The sequence below is a fragment of the Grus americana genome, chromosome 2, assembly GCF_028858705.1.
Source record: "Grus americana isolate bGruAme1 chromosome 2, bGruAme1.mat, whole genome shotgun sequence".
Classification (NCBI taxonomy): Eukaryota; Metazoa; Chordata; class Aves; order Gruiformes; family Gruidae; genus Grus; species Grus americana.
The window spans coordinates 44001882-44021470 of NC_072853.1; the positions used below are offsets into that span (position 1 = coordinate 44001882).

At 36.4% G+C, this 19589-nt stretch overlaps 1 protein-coding gene across 4 annotated transcripts in view; it reads left to right on the forward strand.

Moving 5' to 3' along the window:
* RB1CC1 (RB1 inducible coiled-coil 1) overlaps positions 1 to 19589 on the forward strand; it is a 78558-nt gene that overhangs the window by 32222 nt on the left and 26747 nt on the right. For all 4 annotated transcript variants that reach the window (XM_054814112.1, XM_054814113.1, XM_054814115.1 and 1 more), the window contains 7 exons: positions 2278 to 2448; positions 6595 to 6779; positions 9201 to 9387; positions 9468 to 9549; positions 10423 to 10484; positions 11519 to 11622; positions 14093 to 14219. In XM_054814112.1, coding sequence (XP_054670087.1) covers positions 2278 to 2448; positions 6595 to 6779; positions 9201 to 9387; positions 9468 to 9549; positions 10423 to 10484; positions 11519 to 11622; positions 14093 to 14219 — 918 coding nt within the window. The remainder of the gene's footprint in view (positions 1 to 2277; positions 2449 to 6594; positions 6780 to 9200; positions 9388 to 9467; positions 9550 to 10422; positions 10485 to 11518; positions 11623 to 14092; positions 14220 to 19589) is intronic.

The window sequence follows — 19589 nt, forward strand, 5'->3', positions numbered from 1 at the left end:
TCTGGGCATAAGCAGAATTGGCAGGTAGGGAAAACACTTTAGTCAGACTGTTACGGCCACCACTAGAACAGCTGTGATTGATCAATCTTGATCTATTTTGGTTCACAAAAAAACCCACAAAGCTTTGAAGTAATAGTTCAATGTTTTCCTTAGGAAAACATTAATTTACTGTCTTTTGATAGCAGCATAAAGGATTGAATCTTTGCCTACCATTGATTTAGAATTAGTTTGAAAACAGAATTGGCCTGTAGCTGAAGAGGAAAAGAAAAAACTAAATAAACTTATTGCAACACAACTGTTCTTTTAATATTTACTTGAGATAACACTTTAACATAGCAAGCTACAACAAAATGGCACTATTTTTTTTTTATGTTTTGTTTTCCACACATTCTCCCCCTGCCCTTTCCTTCTTGGAAATATGAACCATGCAAATGGTTTGTGGTTGCAATTCTTATTTGAAACTCTGAATTCAAGTAAGATTTTCATGAAAGTGTAAAGCATCGGAGTATGAGCTTTATACCTCAGATAGTGGTAGTCTTGGCAGAACTGGTGTGATGCACAGAGTGCTGCTGGGTATCTGGTCCTTCTAGCCTCCAAGTGTTTCTACAAAATGATGCTTCTTATTGCAGAAACCTAGGCTGCACTAAAAGCTGTGGGTAAGTAGGAGCTAACCAGATGTTTCTTTTAAGTGCTGTCATAGCCACTTAAAGGCTAGAAAAGGAAGAAACTTTTAAAAATGAGGAAAGCAATATTATCTATCAGTGAAAGTAGGGCTGAGTGCTACAAATACAATTAGGTCAAAGCTGGGATAAAAAGAATGGATGGAGGAAATAAATTACAGGGTGGAATGAGAGGAATATGCAGTCTTCGTAAAAAGAGATAAAACACCATTAGTTTATGAAGGTAAAAAGAAAAAAAAACCCAGCATATTGTTCTTTTTCGTATATTTTCTGTTAAGAAACTGTTCTGGGTGCTGCAGTAGAGTAATTCAGGATGCCATGGGAGTATTCCTGAATAGGATGGCAATCAAGGTGATACTATAAAAACAATCTGGTTTAATCCCAGAGAATATTTTTATTACTGGTTCTTGAAGATCGACAACTCACTTGGGAGAGACCAAGATTTGTAAGACCATTCATAACTTATTAAATATTAGCCTTTACTGTTTTCAGAGAACTTCAATGTATTTTGTCACATTAATAATAGCATTAATTATTTATTCTGAAAAGTTCTGGGTTAATTACCAGGTTTTAGTACTTCCCCTTTTGGTACTTTTGTTTGTTTGCTTGGTTTTGGTGGTTGGTTGGTTGTTTGAAGAGCATGAAAGACTTTTTCTTTGTAGCTGCTCTTTAATTTGTAATGCTTTTCCTCCAGATTTCTCTCACCCCAGAGGGGTGTTTCCAGAATGAAAAAGTGCTGTGTGTGAAAGCTTTTATACAGTTAAATAATAGATTCAGGGGAAAATAGTACTTTTATTTATGATAATATTGAGTCATATACGTGGCTTCTTTTTTGAGGGTTAATTTGTGTGTTCTGGAAGTGGCATAAAACCTGCATGTTGATGAAAAAAGCCAGGATAGTGTCCTTTTTACTAGATTCTCTCTATAATAAATGGCATACCATAACCATTTTGGATAAATTTGGCCAAATTTATTCATATTCTGCTAACATCTAATGACGCTTACTATGTTCCTAAGTAATATATTCCAAGTTTAGACTAAAATCCATCCTACATAAGCTGTTGCAACTACTGATGTTGTTTTTAGATCTAAGAAAATACAGACTCTAATTACTTTCGCTACTCTTATAGTGAAACTTAGAGCCACCATTAATAGTTGCAGACATTGGTAGCCTCTTAATGTTTCAAACTTTTTTTCTGGTAATGGCCTGTGAAGGAATATGATGAAATAATTTTAAAAATGTGTTTTTATTAGGAAAAAACATTAGCAAAAAGTGTTACGAATGTATTATTTTTTCCACAGCTTGTTTTCCAGTTACTTAGAGCTGATCTACTTGTCTAAGGAATCAGTTAAGGATCCTGATTTCTATGATGGTCTGGTTGGAATACTTCAAAGAAATTCATGCTGTGATATAAAATCCACAGACTCATTAACTCAAAATTCTGAAACAGATGACAGATGTAGGCACACATTAGATAAAAAAAAAAAATCAAAATATTAAGGTTAAAAAAATTAATGTAGCTAGATTATGTCACCTTTCAATATGTAAACTGCTAATAAACATTTTTTATTTTCTCTCTTTTTTTTTTTTTTTAAGCTTGATCCAAGGATCATCCAACCGTTTCTGGCAGAATGTCGACAAACGATCGCCAAACTAGATAATCAGAACATGAAGGCTATTAAAGGCCTTGAGGATAGGCTGTATGCATTGGACCAGATGATAGCAAGCTGCAGCAGACTGGTGAATGAACAAAAAGAACTTGCTCAGGTAATATACATTTGTGCATATAACACTGGGAGACGGTAGATTTTTGATACAGGTATGCTGTTAAAAATTACAATGAAACAATTGCGTGTCTAATGCAAGATAGTTTTCAACTTACCACACTGGAGATGCTCAAAAGGTGCTATATTCATAATAGTTTGACATTTCAATATTAGTAGTTTTACTTTTTTAAAAAAATCAAACTACTTGAAAATGCAACAGTGGGTGGTGGACAGCAACCGGAACTTAAATATAGGTCTTATATTTATGTTGATTCATCTTCACTGGAGAGAAAAAAATAACTCTACAAAATAAAAATGTCTTTCTTAAAATATCCCAGACTTAATGGACTAGGAACATGCAGAGCTGTAGTTCACTGCAACTTTGTCAACTGCATATTAAGCTGTATATTTTTATAGCTAAAGTATTTCTGTCCACGTTATCTTGGTTATAATTTTGAAAAAAAATACTTAATTCCAATGCAGCCAATTGACATTCTCATAAAAGCACCAGTGTAAAATTGCTGGCTTCTGAGATACATCAGTATATGGTATTGTTTCTAGGATAGAATACATCTAATTTATTTTTATTTTAGAAATCAAGTTTTATCTGGATGAGTAAGAATCACTTAAATGGTAAAAATTAAAAACTTTGAAAATACTCTTTAAGATGTTTCTCGTTAAGGTGTATCTTGTTAAATCTAGTGAATGGTTTACAAACAGGTTATGCTGTATTAGTGTAACATTAATGTAGAAAGCTAGTAATAAAAAATAAGATCCGATGAAGATATGTAACAGCTATAAACACAGTAGGTATTTATTTTAAAGCTTATTTGAAGATTGATGTTTTTAATGAGTATTCTGAGCTTAAGGAAAAAAAACCATCTGGCTTAAATACTATTTTAGTATCTGCCCGTACATATCTTTATCAAATCTGTCTACATTCCACCTGGTTTTACAGCTACATTAAGAGCAGACAACTTTTTGCCAATGGTAGACCATCAAAGACAGCCAGCAGTTTGCAGTTGCTCGTGTGCTGGAGACCAGAATGCTGTGAATTGATTCATTTTTGCTAGTTCATCCAGTCTCTTATTAAAGGCAGAAATGGAAAAAAACTCAGTAACGGAAAGGGAAAATGAGGCATGAAATTGGTGTCATGCCCAGGTAGCATATCCTGAACACTTCCTGTCACACCAACTGATTCGTTGGTTTGTTCTTAATATGTTGTCGTCTTCTGATCTTTGACTAGTTCCAGAGTCAAACAAATACAAGCAGACAGTTGGTGAGCTGCTCCACTGTCCTTTTTTGTTTTCTCTTGGTAATGTTATTTAGCTTATGTGCCACTCCATGCAGTTAGTTTTTCTTGTTCTGAGGGAACATGTTTTATTTATCTGAGCTGAAAAGGGGAGTTATGACCCTGCTGCATTATATAGTTCAGGAGTTAGAAAAATTGGGGACCTTCAGGTTTGAGTTGTGGAAGGATTTTCTGTTATCCTTATGGTCTAGAAATAGAAGAACAGCTAGAAAAACAGAACGTCAGTTGGAGACATGGAATAAGAGTCAAGTTGGTTAAATTTAGTTTTGAAGGGAAATACTGAGTCCTTGGTAAGTTGGTAATGCTCAATGATACAGGATCAGTGAAGAGGTAATGTGCTTAGTGGTTGATCGCCAAGCTTGTAGTGAGGAGAGTGAGTAGCATGCCTGCACTAGACAGTGTCATTGGAAGTGATTAGAAATTTGATTAAAGACTATTTTAAATGTAAAATATATAGCTCCTACTTTTTTGAAAACATTAGAGTATCATATCAAAGCTTATGTATTAAATATAATTTCTATTAAGAACTTTGGTTAACTTTATACCTAAAACTATACTTTAATGCCTTGTTTGCAACTGGAAGTATGTTAAAATCTGTATGTAGTCATTATCTGATACTCAGATTTTCGCCATTACATCAGAGTTAGGACCATGAAGAAAGTCATGAGTTTCTTATATGCCAATGTGCAATCAGAAATCATTAGTAGGAGTAAGTGAACAATGTTGCCACCTTATCTTGGGGTGGTCAGCTCCCCCTTTTGAGCAGGAGAGAACCGGGCTGACAGTCACATAAGACCCAGGCTTCCTGCTCCATCTTCTGGCTGGCTCATAAAGGTGGGTGCTGCCGGTACTGGCAGCATTATCTAAAAGTGAAGCCTGTCTTCAGATAATTTAAATGAGCAAGTTTAGAAGTAAGTTTGTGCTAAATCTCAGTCTTGCAGTGTTCACCTTGTAGGCCAGTGCTAAATCCAAGGGAATGATGGAAAAGCTACTCTTCCATCCCTGTGCTGTGTTGCCCAAGGCTGCGTGTGGTGGTTTTACCTGTGTTCCCTCTTCACCTGAATGAAGAGCCTACCTCAAGTTTAACAATACCACTTTTGAGTCATTTGGAAAGATACTGTGGCACCTTCTTTAAATGCCACTGTAAATTTAGAATTTGTACCTTTTAAAGACTTGTCAGACTTGTAACTTTCAAATCTTCATCTTTGCCTTTTCTTTTTGTAAATTGCCCATTCCTTTACTTACAGGTTTTTTTAAGAACAGTCAGAACACGATGGTGTGTTTGGTGCTTTTTGTTGTGGTTTTTTTAATCTTCAATTAATTAATTGTTTGTGGTTAAACAAATGATTAAGTGAACTACCAGATGCTTGTATTCCTTGATTTCCTATTTGAGCCTTAGGAATTATTTTCATAACAGTCTTAGCAGTTGTTTGGATACTGCTTGGAAAAAAGATGCTTGTAAGATAGTAGAGATGGTATCATGTTACTAATTCAAATGATAGTCTGCATAGAAATCTAAGAAGAATGACAAAGTGCAAGGTTTTAATTATATTTAAAAAATACAGAATTATAGAATGGTTTGGGTTGGAAGGGACCTTAAAGATCATCTAGTTCCAACCCCCCTGCCACGGGCAGGGACACCCCCACTAGACCACGTTGCCCAAAGCCCCATCCAACCTGGCCTTGAACACTTCCAGGGATGGGGTATCCACAGCCTCTCTGGGCAACCTGTTCCAGTGCCTCACCACTCTGACAGTAAAGAATTTCTTTCTAACATCTAATCTACATTGACCCTCCTTCAGCTTAAACCCATTACCCCTTGTCCTGTCACTACACTCCCTGCTAAACAGTCCCTCACCAGCTTTCCTGTAGCCCCCTTCAGAAACTGGTAAGATGCAATTAGATCTCCCCGGAGCCTTCTTTTCTCCAGGCTGAACAACCCCAACTCTCTCAGCCTGTCCTCACAGGAGAGGTGCTCCAGCCCTCTGATCAGCTTCGTGGCCCTCCTCTGGACTCTGTCCAACAGCTCCATGTCTCTCCTGTACTGGGGCCCCCAGAGCTGGATGCAGTACTCCAGGTGGGGTCTCACAAGAGCGGAGTAGAGGGGCAGGATCACCTCCCTTGACCTGCTGGTCACACCTCTTTTGATGCAGCCCAGGACACAGGGCTTCTTTATTAAGAAAACAAAGGCTTAATAAACAAGTATGTAGGACTGCCTTAGATAAACAGGTCTTAGATGGCTGATTACAGTTCATCTTCCCTGTTTTGTCCCCCAGCCTTTTAGGGGTTGTCTGTTACCATCCACAACAGATTTGCCATGCCCAGCTCCTGTGTGCAAATAGATGTCTTGCTACAATCTTGGCTCTCAAGAAGAATTGGTTTCATGTATGAATTTCTTTATGTAAAAAGTATACTCATTAGCCCACAATAGTACTGAATATGCTCTAAGTCGATGTTAGGTCATGCATATGCCAGAAGTTGACGAGCTGGTTGTTTGCAGAAATTAGAATGATGGTTGATCCTCTCCATACTACTAGGTGCTTTTCTGCTGCATTAACTTTTATGATCTTTCACTGTGTTGGTTAGTTGTGTAAAGCTCTTAGAGTTGTGTTGATAAAGGTTTGGAAGAGAGATATCGGATAAGGTTTATTTGGACTGGATTATAGAATGAAAAGAAAGCAACTTTGACACTTCTCTACGTAGCATTCTGTTATACTCCTGAATAGTTACAGTAAGTTTATTAAAATGCTTGCATTCTTAAAGAGAAGATGAATCACTTCCGTGCTTTTTGACTGTCACAAAGATTGTGTAACAAACATGTCTCTTTTCCTCTAGGGATTTTTGGCTAATCAGAAGAGAGCTGAGAACTTGAAAGATCCTTCTGTGCTGCCTGATTTGTGTTTAAGTCATGCAAATCAGCTGATGATTATGTTAACTAATCACAGAAAACTGTTAGATATTAAACAGAAATGTACCACTGCCAAACAGGAGCTTGCAAATAATCTACAAGTGAGACTGAAGTAAGTTACAATTTTTGCACTTGCATCAAGACTGTTTAAAGAATGTGTCATAAGAAAATCTTTGGTAACGTGTAGAGTTTTTCTTAATGGGAGAGAAAATAAAAGTTGGATCGCTGCAGTTCATATATGAAGCTATTTGTAAGTGTGAAACAAAAACAATATTTTAAAAGAAACTTTTCTTAGAGTTCAAATGGTCTTCATATCAATAAAACAATATCCAAGAACCTATAATCCCCTCTCCTTTCATTAACTCAGAAGCTGTCAGTATCTTATAAAAATATGACGGGTAATTATATTGATGTTTTCAAAGGATTATAATAAGCGTAAGTGAAGTACTCTTCAGTAGCTTGTGATCAAATCAAAGCAGAAAAACATGCCAGTAGTTTGATTTCCTTGTAGTTCATGAAAAATAATTATATCCAGCCATATCTGGTAAAAATGGCAATGTTTCATGTAAGCATCATTACTGTATAACATGGAAGACAGTAAGTAGTTTGTATTGCTCAGTGGGAAATACAGTTTTTCATACTACTACACTTAATAATTATGCCTTAGATAATTTGTCATGTCAGATACATAGGAGAAGTATACAGAGTTTAATAATTTTTGGATGAAAAAACTTTATGCTAACAGCAAATAATTATGCAATATTGTGACCCTGTTAGACTTGCACACTGGGTATCCATCACGTAGATTTTTTTTTTTTCTTTTTGAAGAGGTTGCAGTTTGCATAGATGAGGTGCAGGAAGAAGTCAAACAGAATCAGCAGTGCACTAGTGACCTGTTGTGTTTGTTAAAAAAAAAATACTGCTAGGTAAATTGAAATGTGAATTTATCTTCGCCTATGTGTCTGCTCTTAGGCCAGTGAAAAGATGACTTTTTTGCACCATTTTTCACTGCGTCAGGTATTAAGGGATAGTATGTAGAACCTAGGTTGCCATAAATATCACTTTCATTTCCTCCACATTAAAGTATGTGTTGTAATACACTTAATTCATAAGTTGTTAGAGGAAAAGACTTGCATCCCTTTTTAAGGAACAAGCTGGTGAAGTGTGGAGAGTGGATGCAAAGAGGATAGGTCTGAAGAGAATAGTAAAGCATAGCTGTAGAAAAAAAAACAAACAAAAACCAAAAAACCAACCACCCGTCCCCACTTTCACCACCCTGCACCACCCCTCAAAAAAAACCCCACCACAACACCAAACACCACCAAATAAACATACATACAAAAACCCCCATTGTATTTTGGGTCAAACCAAAGGTTTTTCTAGCTTGTCTACAGTAGCAGTTAGTAGCAAATTACCATAATGGGAATCTCATAATGTGGAAAGAACATAACTGTATGTAAATATTCTTAGACAAGAATATTCTTATCTGACCTAGAAGCAGCTCTTCTGTGTTTAATTGCTGATGGAGTGTTTTTGCCATGACCTAGGCCAACTTATTTTTGAATCCACAAACTCCTGTTTTTTTGCAAGTTCCACAACTTTATTTTATGTTGTGTGTGAAATGTACTTCCCTTTGTGTTTTGAACTGGCCCTTGGCTTCGTGTAGTGCTCTCTTTTTATTTCTTACTACTCATTACTATGAGAAAAGTCAGCAGTGCATGTCTTGTAGTTTCTCTGTTAGTATATGTTCCTAGTTGCTTAATGTTGACTTGTTTGTATTTGTTGTTTCACTTAGCTTCTGTCAAGAAGAACTTTTTTTTTGTGACTTGAGAGATATACCTCCACCTTATGCCTTCTCTAATGGCAAAACTGCTGTAATGTTTCCTGTCAAGCACACCAGCTGATCACCGTTTCAGTAGTTGTCCTGTGATTTAGTTACATTGGTGGCTGTGCTTGAGACTAATGTATTGATTGTATCAATAAGATAATTGAAGATGTAGTTACAAGGTGTGGGAATTTGTATGTTACAGGTACTGTGATTTGTAGTGCGTGAGTAGATGGTGTGAACTTACCAAACCGTGTTTTGATCTTATTTCTTTGACAATATCCCTACCCTTAATATTTTGTGCTAATGCTTTTCAATGAGTATTTTTAAGATTGATAAGCAAAAAGTAGACTCTTTGCTCTGGATGTACCAGCTTTTTTAATTCTTTTGGAGAAAGTTACATTATCATACCTTCTAAGGTTATGTATGCTAAGAGCATTACCTGTCAAAACCAATAACCTTAACTCAAATGGTTGTAAGTGTTCATTTTTTGAGCACTGATATGAATATCTTACTGGGAGAAATTAACAGGGAACTGCAAGGTGACTACTGAATTCTGAATTGCTCGGTACTTCCAGACAGCCTGTTGTCCCATGTAAAATGATGTCATTGTTCAGTTCATCCAGACATGTTGCTAATCTTAGTGAAATTTAAATACAGAAAAGATGACTAAGTTGTTAACTTCTAAAGTGTAACCTACTTTTGTAGGTGGTGTTGTTTTGTAATGCTTCATGCTGACCAAGATGGAGAGAAACTACAAGCATTGCTTCGTCTTGTAACAGAGCTCCTAGAAAGGGTCAAGGTTGTAGAGGCTCTCAGTACTGTTCCTCAAATGTACTGTCTAGCTGTTGTTGAGGTTGTGAGGAGAAAAATGTTCATAAAACACTACAGGGAGGTAAGTAAGTAAAACTTTGAGACCAAGCTTTTGTGCTAAGGTACAAATTAACAACTAACTACATATTTTCCCTTCCACAGTGGGCGGGTGCTTTAATAAAAGATGGAAAACACCTCTATGAAGCTGAAAAGGCAAAAAGGGAATCTTTTGGTAAACTGTTCAGTAAGTAGTTTTTCTTCCGTGAAATAAGGGTTGTGGTTATGTATGACTTCTGTCTTTGTAGTTAAAGTACTTTCATTATCTTGTAGTTTAAATACCTATATAACTTTTTATTTGACTTAAATAGGAAATACATGCGGTGTGCCAGACAGTCCTATTATGAACAAAATATTTTTCTCTTATTTTTTTCCATTAATCAAATTAATGAACTGTTTCATACAGATTATCCAAAATACTCTGAACGTTCTAATTAGTTTAATGCTTGTAAAAGATAAGATTTCCAATTATTGCATTTGAATGCTGTTTCTGTTTGAACGTGCTCTGTGATTTCTTTTAAATAATGCTTTTAAAACCATTACTGAATATTTGAGTATTGCTACAATGTCCTCTGTATTACTTCAGAAAAAAAACAAGAACAAAGACCTATGTCTAAAGAGCTTGACCAGAAATTAAAAAAAAATTTTAAATGAAGTTGCTGGTAAAAGAAATCTGATTATTTTTTTCTCTTTTTTCTGCAAAGCCTGCAACTTTACGTTCTGAATGAACTGCTAAAATTGAGCAAAAGGTTATCAAAATTTTGGAAAGGAGATTAGCAAGATTACAATTAAAATTTGAAAAATGAGTTGAGGCTTTTGCAGAGTGAACATTAAGCAAAAAGAAGCTTCAATGAAGTGACAAGTTCTACTGAAGTGGTGGGCTTGGCATGAAGTTCTGCGGTCACTTGCCATTTTTATGTTGTCAGGAAGTGGCATAATTAGTAATGCTTTCAAATTTAATTCAGCTGTTAAAACTGCAGTAGCTTAATTGTTTGCTCTGGAGACATTGTTTGTATGTTGCATTTCTTTCTTTTGAATAACCATTTTTTTCTTTGCCCAGGGAAGTCTTTTCTAAGGAATCGTTTGTTTAGAGGACTTGATTCCTGGCCTCCATCCTTTTGTGTATGTACTCAATATATTTTCTGGTTTTATTTCATTTTTATAAGTGGTACTTTCATAAATTAAAAAACCTAAGCTTAATTCATTCAAGCTATGTGTGTGTCACATTGCTCTGACACAGATGAAAAAGCTGGGAGTTAGTGGTCTTTGCTGTTTGAAGTGGCTTATATTAACGTTCGTTCATAACTTGCAGTGTGGTGGGAGAGGAAATGTCAACTCAGTACTCCTTTTTAACAAGGAGTCTGTGGTATTGCACAAAAAATTGCTATTAATGATCACAAAAAAAGAAGCCAGGAGGGATAATTTGATCATTTAGTTCTCTCTTCTGAATAATACAGCCATAAAATTAATTGGATGGTAAAAACAAGTAAGAGGTTTTCACGTTTTTTCTGTAATCACTGGATGAGTAGAAAAGCATTTTCATCTCTATTGGCTGATAACATGAAGGGGTGAAAAAGTATAGCTGTAATCAAGCATTGCCTGTTAACTTTGATTTCATACAGCTTGTTTAATTCAAGTAAGATAACTCTCCCTGATTCTAATGTTGCCATCTTACTCTGCTTTGTTTAACCTTTGCAGCTTCTCCTTCACAGCTTTTTGTTTTAAAGGATACTTGGAAAAATCAGAATGCAACTCATTTCAATGTTCTGAATAGTGAACTGAATTAATATTTGACTGTATGTTTAACAGCACTATAAATAAAGCTTCAGTGCCATCTCTTATCCCTTAACTTTTTAAACACATCCTTAATGTTTATGAAGCTTGGTGACAGGGAGGAAGTTGGACTAGATGATCATTGTAGACCCCTTCCAACTGAAAGACTTTATTCTACTGCTGCCCGATGTAAATGATTTTTTTTTTTTTAGGGTGTGGGGCCAGGCATGGTTCTCTTAAACTGATCTCTCAAAAGATTTCATACTTTTTTTTAACACCAGCTTTTCTGTGTTATTAATTGAGCTCTTTTTTAATCCTTCGTTAGTTATCTTGATATTATTTACCTTAACAACAATGTGTAAATTAATTTCTTCTTAATACAGACACGAAAACCTCGCAGATTTGACAGTGAACTTCCAGATATCTCATTAAGTGACTTGCAGTTTTTGCAGTCTTTTTGTCCTTCAGAAGTACAGCCATTACTCAGGTAAAGCACCTTTTTAAACTTTGTACGTTATGGAAGTAGCTTCCCCCTGCTCATTTTCCCAGTTAATTTTTTCTAAGGAACAGACAAGGATACTTTTTGAACTGGTGTCATTCTTAAGCAATGGTCTTCACTGCCTTAATGCAGATATGTATTATCTATATGCTTCATGTACTCAAGCTTGGATGATTTGAGCACATGTATGCTGTATTGAGATGAAAGGGATGTTGGACGTTCCTCTGAACTGCCCCATAGCTAAAACCAAAAAATTGTCAGTTTTAAAATGAAATAAACTCGATAACTTAATGTTTTGTCAGATCAGAATTAGATTGATTTTTTCATTTGCTCTTTGTTAAGTGATATTCTAGAAGAAATAAATTTCTTCAGCCCAGTGAGAGATCATAGAGATCTCCTGTATTATTGCTTTTTCTCTGACAGACTTATTTTACTAAAAAGTGTATTATCTAAGTGCCTCTGCTATCTGTGGAAATCCATCATTTTGAGCAGAAGCTCTATTTCCATGTTTCTTATCTCCCAACAGTGAGGCAGACATGCAAGTGTAGACAGGAAAGCTACTGTTTTTTCCTCACAGGCAACTCGACAGGATTAGTTTCTTATCTAGAACTTGGAGATGTTTTTCTGGAAAAGTTGACTGCTAGACTGAGCTTTCAAACTCATATGTCTTAAACCTGTAGCAATCAGATAAAGAAATGCCAACCAAGGTAATGGGCACGAAATAGGCAGTAGCAAGTTCTGTGTAAGCTTCTGTCTATGAAGAGATCTATCAGTATGACCACAGTCAGATGCTGCATGTATCTGTCATCGTTCTCCTAGAACAGATCTGCAGTTAGAGATTTGCTGAGATTGCATTTTTTCTAGCCCCAAGGCCACAATTCCACAAAGAATGATTAGGTAAATCCAAAAGGAGGATGCTCTGCTGTCACCTGTCAGATTCACCAACACTATCAGCCTGATACTTGTTATTGGTGCACTGTGCAGGAGCTGAATTCACTGTGTTTTTCACCTCTATTTTGTACTGGCATTCTTTTTGATTCAGAATTCCTGGCCATCCTTATGGTATTGCTGCTGGAATTAACAATAAGTATAGTGAGCTTAGTCTGCTTGACAGTCCTACATCATGATACAGCTGATGTACCCTTTTATTTTCTCTTGTTAGGCTCTTAGGCTTGCTCCTCAGTGATTTTGCAGAAAAAAAAATGCAAACTATAGTATCATATTGCTGATGCTTGCCAGATTTTTGAGTTTGTGAGAATTTGATAACCTTTCTGGGAAGTTTGGACTGAGTTCAGGAAAAATTTTGCCTTGCTATTGTCAGAAAACTAATAACTAACTAAACTAGTTCAGTTGGTCCGAATTGTAGTGACATAGCTTTCCACTTGATGGCAATAGAGGTGGGATTATGTCATGTTCCTCCTGGTTTCTGGACTTGGGATACATTTGAAGAAAATACTGATGACAGTGATGGACTTGCAACCCAAGTGGGCAAAGTTGTCACACACCTTGGCAGACACTGGGCTTGAGAAGAAACTTTAGAGCAGTGCTTTCTTTGGTATTTTCATTTAACATTTAAAGAGCAAGCAATAGACTGAGACCCAGCACAAAGTCCTTTTCTATCAGCACCGAACCCCTGAGTTGCATAATTAAAACGATGCTTCTATTTACTTAAAATGCTTCAGTCTTCTGAAATTGCATGTTTGAGCAATTGCTGAAATCTTAATTCTACAAAAATACCCTAGATACCACTTGCCTTATATATTGAATAGACAATGCAGAATATATTGGAGTGTAATCTGCTTATATTGTTAGTTGAAATGAACTACTCCTTCATGATTTCAGTGGAGATATTCCTGAACAAATTAAAAATTCTCATTATATGGACTCTCAAGAAAAATTAATTAAAAGTTGCTTTTCCAGAGATTTAGAAAACTTGCAATCAAAAGCTTATCTTGCAACACTTGCAGTGTGATCATGACACATTAATCAGCCTTTTAATTTAGGTTACCTGTCATTAAAATAAAATAGTCCAGAATTAATAGCTACCTCAAAGGAAGAGCTAGATTGGAGAGAATCCAACTGGAGAGAAGAATAATTTGCAGCCATAAGTGCTTCAATTACAGATCTAATCATGATCGGTTCTCTTCTGTTACTGTTATTGTAACTCTAGGTACTACTGGTAAATGTTTTCCTCAGGTGGAAAGACTCTGACATATTACTACCCCATCATTGTGTTTATCATTATCTGCTCCATAAAAGCTCTCAAGTTCTTAACTTAAAACACAAATAACAGGTGGTCTTAGTGAATTTTCCATGTAAAATAGATGAAATGAAGAAAGTACAAACCTTATACAGAGGGAAGCTTAGTCTTGTTGGAATATACATGTAATGATTTAATATATTTGAATATTAGATTAACAATGTAGAAAAAAAATCTTAATCCTATACTGTTTTTAAGGGTTCCCATACTTTGTGACTTTGAACCTCTTCACCAGCATGTACGTGCTCTACATAACCTGGTAAAGGCAGCACAGAGTTTGGATGAAATGTCACAAACCATTACAGACCTGCTGAATGAACAAAAGGTATTTTTGTTTTTTCTTTACCGAGAAAAGAGAATATTCTATTCAAAAGAGTAGAATAATTTTATAATATTGTTTAATCAACCACTTCAGAAAGAAACTTTGTTTTTCCAGGTGTAAAGATGAGTTGATCTCATAACTGCATAATAAGTGTTTCCTTTCTAATCAGATGCTAGTAAACATTCTGATAATTTTGAGCTCTTTAAGTGAGTCTATCTAGAGAATAGTCAAAAGATACTGAATATCTTCTAAACATTTAACATGCTTATATTCCACAGAAATTGTAGAAGTAGAATTATTCTGTTAATATTTCTGCTTACTGCCATTTTTTTCAAGCTTCTGTGGGCAGAATGTGTGCATTTTGTCACTTTAGTTTGTATTTAATGAAGTTGTTGTTACTTCTCTAGATTTCTGCATTGCTTCTTAAGTCCTTTTGGCACAAGCAGTTAAGGAGAATTTAGGGCCTTGGTTAGTTGTCCCCATTAGCCTGAATATTGATATGTCACCTACTTTTGTTGTAGTCCTGCTTTTTGGGGAAGGGAAGAAATCTGCAGTCTTTGAGTATAGAAGGGACAGAAGGCAAAAAGATCTCTTCCTAGTTTCAGTCTGCCTGTCAAGCAGATTCTTTCCCATAGAAGCTCTGAGCAATCAAACTTCTTTTGATTGCTTCTGTGCATTCAGCCTCTAATGTTCATAATACAACAAATGGTGTTCTTTTGAGCTTCTGACTGTAGCCTGTCCCAGTGAAACTCTGGGTGAATTTAGCAATGCTTAAAACGTTATGTGAAGTTGACTGTTTCAAATTTGATTTCTTTATCAATTTTGCTATAGAAAAAAAGGTGTTATTTTTGTGGGACTCCATGTTATCTGCAGTGTGTGTGCGCACTTTGACTAGAAACATCTTCTGTAACTGTCAAGGTTATGGGCATATTCGATTTTTGAATTAGCAAATTCCTGCTTAAACCAGGTGACGTGAAATCTTCTATCTTCTTATTTCTCTGAGACTTGAACAAGACATTTACTGGAAGTCTTTCATTTATGTAAAATGAGATCTGGGCTGCTCTTTATTCTGCATTGTAGAAAAGGTGTGTCATTTATGTAACTACTTAGCTCTTCTCTCTTTATGAAGATTGTTTTTGATATGAACAGCCATTAAGAACAAGAGTGTTAGGGTCTGACCACTGCATTAGTCAATAGAATGACTACGAGTGGTGTAAATTTTGTAAAATCTGGGAGTTTTCTGAACATGATTTTCCAACAGACCATGCTCTGAAATACAGAAATCTGTCCCCAACTTGCAGCATCCTGAAATTTCTCTCGTAAGAAACCAGGATAGTGACACGTGTTCTAATGAATTAATTTTTCACTGAGGCTTGTGTTGTGGTTTAGCCCCAGCTGGCAGCTGAGCACCATGCAACTGCTTGCTCACTCCTTCCCCCCACCCTACAATGGGATGAGGAGAATTGGAAGAAAAGTGTAAAACTTGTGGGTTGGGGTGGGGACGGTTTACTAGGATAGCAAAGGAAGAGGAAAATAACAATACTTATAAAAGAATACACAAAGTGAGTGATACGCAACGCAATTTGCTCACTGCCTGGAACCAGATGCCCAGTCCATCCCTGAGCAGTGACTCCTCCCTGGCCGGCTTCCCCTCTTATATACGGAGCATGACGTCATATGGGATGGAATACCCCTTTGGCTAGTTTGGGTCAGCTCTCCTGGCTGTGTCCCCTCCAAGGTTCTTGTGAAAATTATCTCTGTCCCAACTGAAAAGCAGGACAGGCTTGCAATGTCAGAAGAGTGTGAAATAAATCAAAGGAGTAAGTTTTAATTCAAAATATACGTAATAGTAGAAAAACAAACAGGAAAGGTGTCTTGGTCAGGTCTTGATGGTTTGCCCTTTTTGGCTCAGACTTGCTTATCTGAGAATTTTTTTTAATGAGTATCTGGCTGCACAAAAACAGTGTTTGCCAAATGAGGAGAATCTGTTCTTTCTACTCTTCTCTTTTGCTGTGCTTTGACCAGTTCGGATTTTTGGCTGCCTCAGAGATGTCAAGTGTTTAGACAGATTTGGATAATTGTCTCTTTCCTTAGAGTAAATTGCATTGCACAGTCAGAGCTGGACCATTCATGATGTCATTTTGAAAATGCCCATCTCTGTGTAATTTCAATGATTCATTTCAACTCTTTTTTGGAATTGAAGCAAATAGATGTGTCAGATTTTTCCTTCTCAACGACAGTACTCTTTTTACTACTTGATGAAAGATATTAGGTCCTTCTCTGTGGTGATTTGTTCTGCAGATGATCTAGAAGCATTTTTTAAATTACACTACTTTTACCTGTGTTCTCTTTTTTTTTCATATAGAATTACTGCAATAATTTGAAAATGTTCTTTTTCTTATCCTTAGTATTGCTGGGAATTTACAGTATATAATTAGAAGGGGGAACAAACATTTAATAATAGTCCTGAAGATGCCTACAGCTTTATGCATCTACACATTCTGTTGATGAACTGTAAGATATTGCCCCAGCTTGGTGCAAAGTTGGTGATGACTGTGCAGGTGTTGAGTGTTGCCCATATAACAGAATGCTGCTCTTGTACTCTCCCAAGGACACACTTTTGACCCCAACCTCCCTTTCCATACAAGTGGCAGCAGAAGCCTGGTTCTTTAAGTTGGACTGGGATAGTTTCCCTGGCTTGTTGGTAGTGCAGCAGTTTAGCTCTGTTCGGGTCAGATGGGAATTCATCCTACTGCATCAGCCACAGCAGCTGGTCTTTTGATAGTTGCTGTAGGCAGGAGAGAAAAGCTGTAGCTGCAGACAAGTGAGCAAAGAGCAAGTCAGAGAGGAGATCCAATACCTTACTGGAGATGTTAGTAGCATTTCTTTTTAAGTGTCCCCATAACTCTTATTTCAGCTTTTATGTTCATAGAACATTAATGATGATGCGCTTCTCCATCTGATATCTGATTTCTTTTTTTAGTATTACATCAGAGTAAATAACATTGATTTTTTTATTTAATTTTTTTCTACTTTGAAATCTGTTTTCCTTTCCTGTTTTCCTTTCTGCTTATTCTTTGTAATGTAATGATCTCACACCAAAGACACTGCTGTGCCCTCTCATTTCCATAATACAGACAAAGTTTGAGCAGATCAGTGACTGAGTTAGACGTCCAGGAGAAAGTTAAGGTGCCTGTAGGAGTCAGGTAAGATGATTAAGGTGTCTTCCTCATGGTTAGTAGGTGATTAACATATGCAATCCTTAGGTATTAAAAGTTTCTCTTGTAAGAGAAAGCTGGCTTTTCCAATGAGATTATGAATCTACCATTTGTTCTAGTTGAGTCTGAAATTCAAACAGTTTGTAATCCTTCCAAGAATTGCCCCATTCCCCGGCTATGTTTATTGTGGTAACATAATTAGAAGCATGTAATCCAGCAGCACCTGAGAACTTAAAATTAATTCTGCTTCTCTCTCTGTGCTGCTTTTTTTTACTTATTTATTTGCTCTTGACTCCTTTTGTCATCACAGGACTCAGCTACTCAAAACGTGAGGTTTAACTCTTCACTAGGCAGTAATCTAGTACTCTCACTAGAGACCGAGCTCACAGCAGCCACTGCAGAGGCATGGAATTTGTTACAGCCCTGGGTCATGAAGAAACCAAGCTCAGTAGAGTATTGCTCTGCACAGTGACATTTTTTTTTTTTGTTCTTCATGCTATATCCTTACTCTTTACCTTCTAGGATGATTCTTCAGGGGTGCCAAAAAGTAGATACCTTCTCTTCTTTGCATGTGGCTTTCTGTAGGGCCTTCTAATATTCAGAGTCTTTGGAGTGCTTTTTTAGTATGTGTTTACTGACACCTGTGATGCTAGCTTTTATTACTGTTAAAGCTCTGGTTTATCAATGTTAAATGTTTGTCACTTAAAGCATATGCTTTGAATCCAGGCATGTATCAGCATATACAGTATCCTTCAACATTTCTTTTTCTGAGTTTGCTGAGATAAACAGCAAGCTGAAATTAAACCAAAGGTAAATGCTTAAACCTGGACTAATAGTACCTTTAACAAAAGGAGCATTTCCCTTTAAGTTTTTTTGTGTTATGTCCTGTGTTCATTTTTGACAAAGACAATATTTTCTATAGTGAAAATAATTTTTTTTACAGTGGATTTTCATAACTGGATTTCAAAATCATTGTATGATTTACTTTCATATAGATGCAAAGGCTAGTGGAGGTGAGGTATAAATGCAGCTTTGCTAAATAGGTGAGTGTCAGAGCTGGAAATAGATTCTTCCTAAATCTCAGTTCAGAATTCAGTTAATCACACTTACATCTCCATTAAGAGACCGTTTACACGGTGCAGAGATGAATAGGGTCTCTTTGTGTAGCAGCCATTTGTAAAAGATTGAGAAAACAAACATCAGCTATTTATACATCAGTAGTCTGATATCTGTGACTTCTATCTGGGTTTTTTTTTGAGTTCTGTTGCTGACCATTTATTACCCATCTCCACTAACTGGTGCCAATCAAGTAGCTGAGTTCAACAGACAGTTCTTATTGAAGAAACTTTTGCTAACGTATTAAAGAACACCAGACACGCAATTTAAATGCATGGAGACAGTGTGGATGGTTTGGGAAAGAGGCACGAGCAGGATCATGAGGATTATCTGCTGGAGGCAGTGTTGACTTTTTGGAGGAGAGCACCATTCTGAAAGATCTCCAGCACTTCGAGACTTAACATCTTATGGGAATCTTTGACTGCAAACATTCCTATAAATCTTGAGGAAAAATTTCTTTTCAAGATGGTCATACTCCTCAGATGAATAAGATCAAACAAATCCTTCAAGGGCAAAGGATGGAAAAGCAAGGTAATGGTTGGGCTGTAGTGTTACAGACAATGCATCCGAGATCTTTTAGAATGCTGATCCATTCAAAAACAGTAAATATCTCTTCCAGCTTGCGATCCTGATGGTCCTGCTTGTGCCTCTTTATCCTACATGTCACAGATATTCTCCTTGTGTATTTCACTGTAATTTTCTTATGAAAAATTGCTTTGCTATCCATCCTATTACAAACTTGTTCAGGAATGTATCCTTGGTGGATACTGAGGCTGTACATAGCTTTTTGGCTTCCATGAGATGTGTTCTGCACTTGCCGAAGCTTAAGGTTTATATTTTTGTTCTAAGAATCTGCAGGTGATATTATTGTTGGCATTAGGGCTTTTATATTCCCTGTTGTATTTAATAGTAAATTGTATAAGATACTACAGGTCAACCATTTGTTCGTCGTTCTGGTAGATGTGAAGATAGTAAAGGAAGAGGACTTAAATAAACATTTCACTTCTGCATAGTCTCTAAGGCTGTACTGAGGTTGATT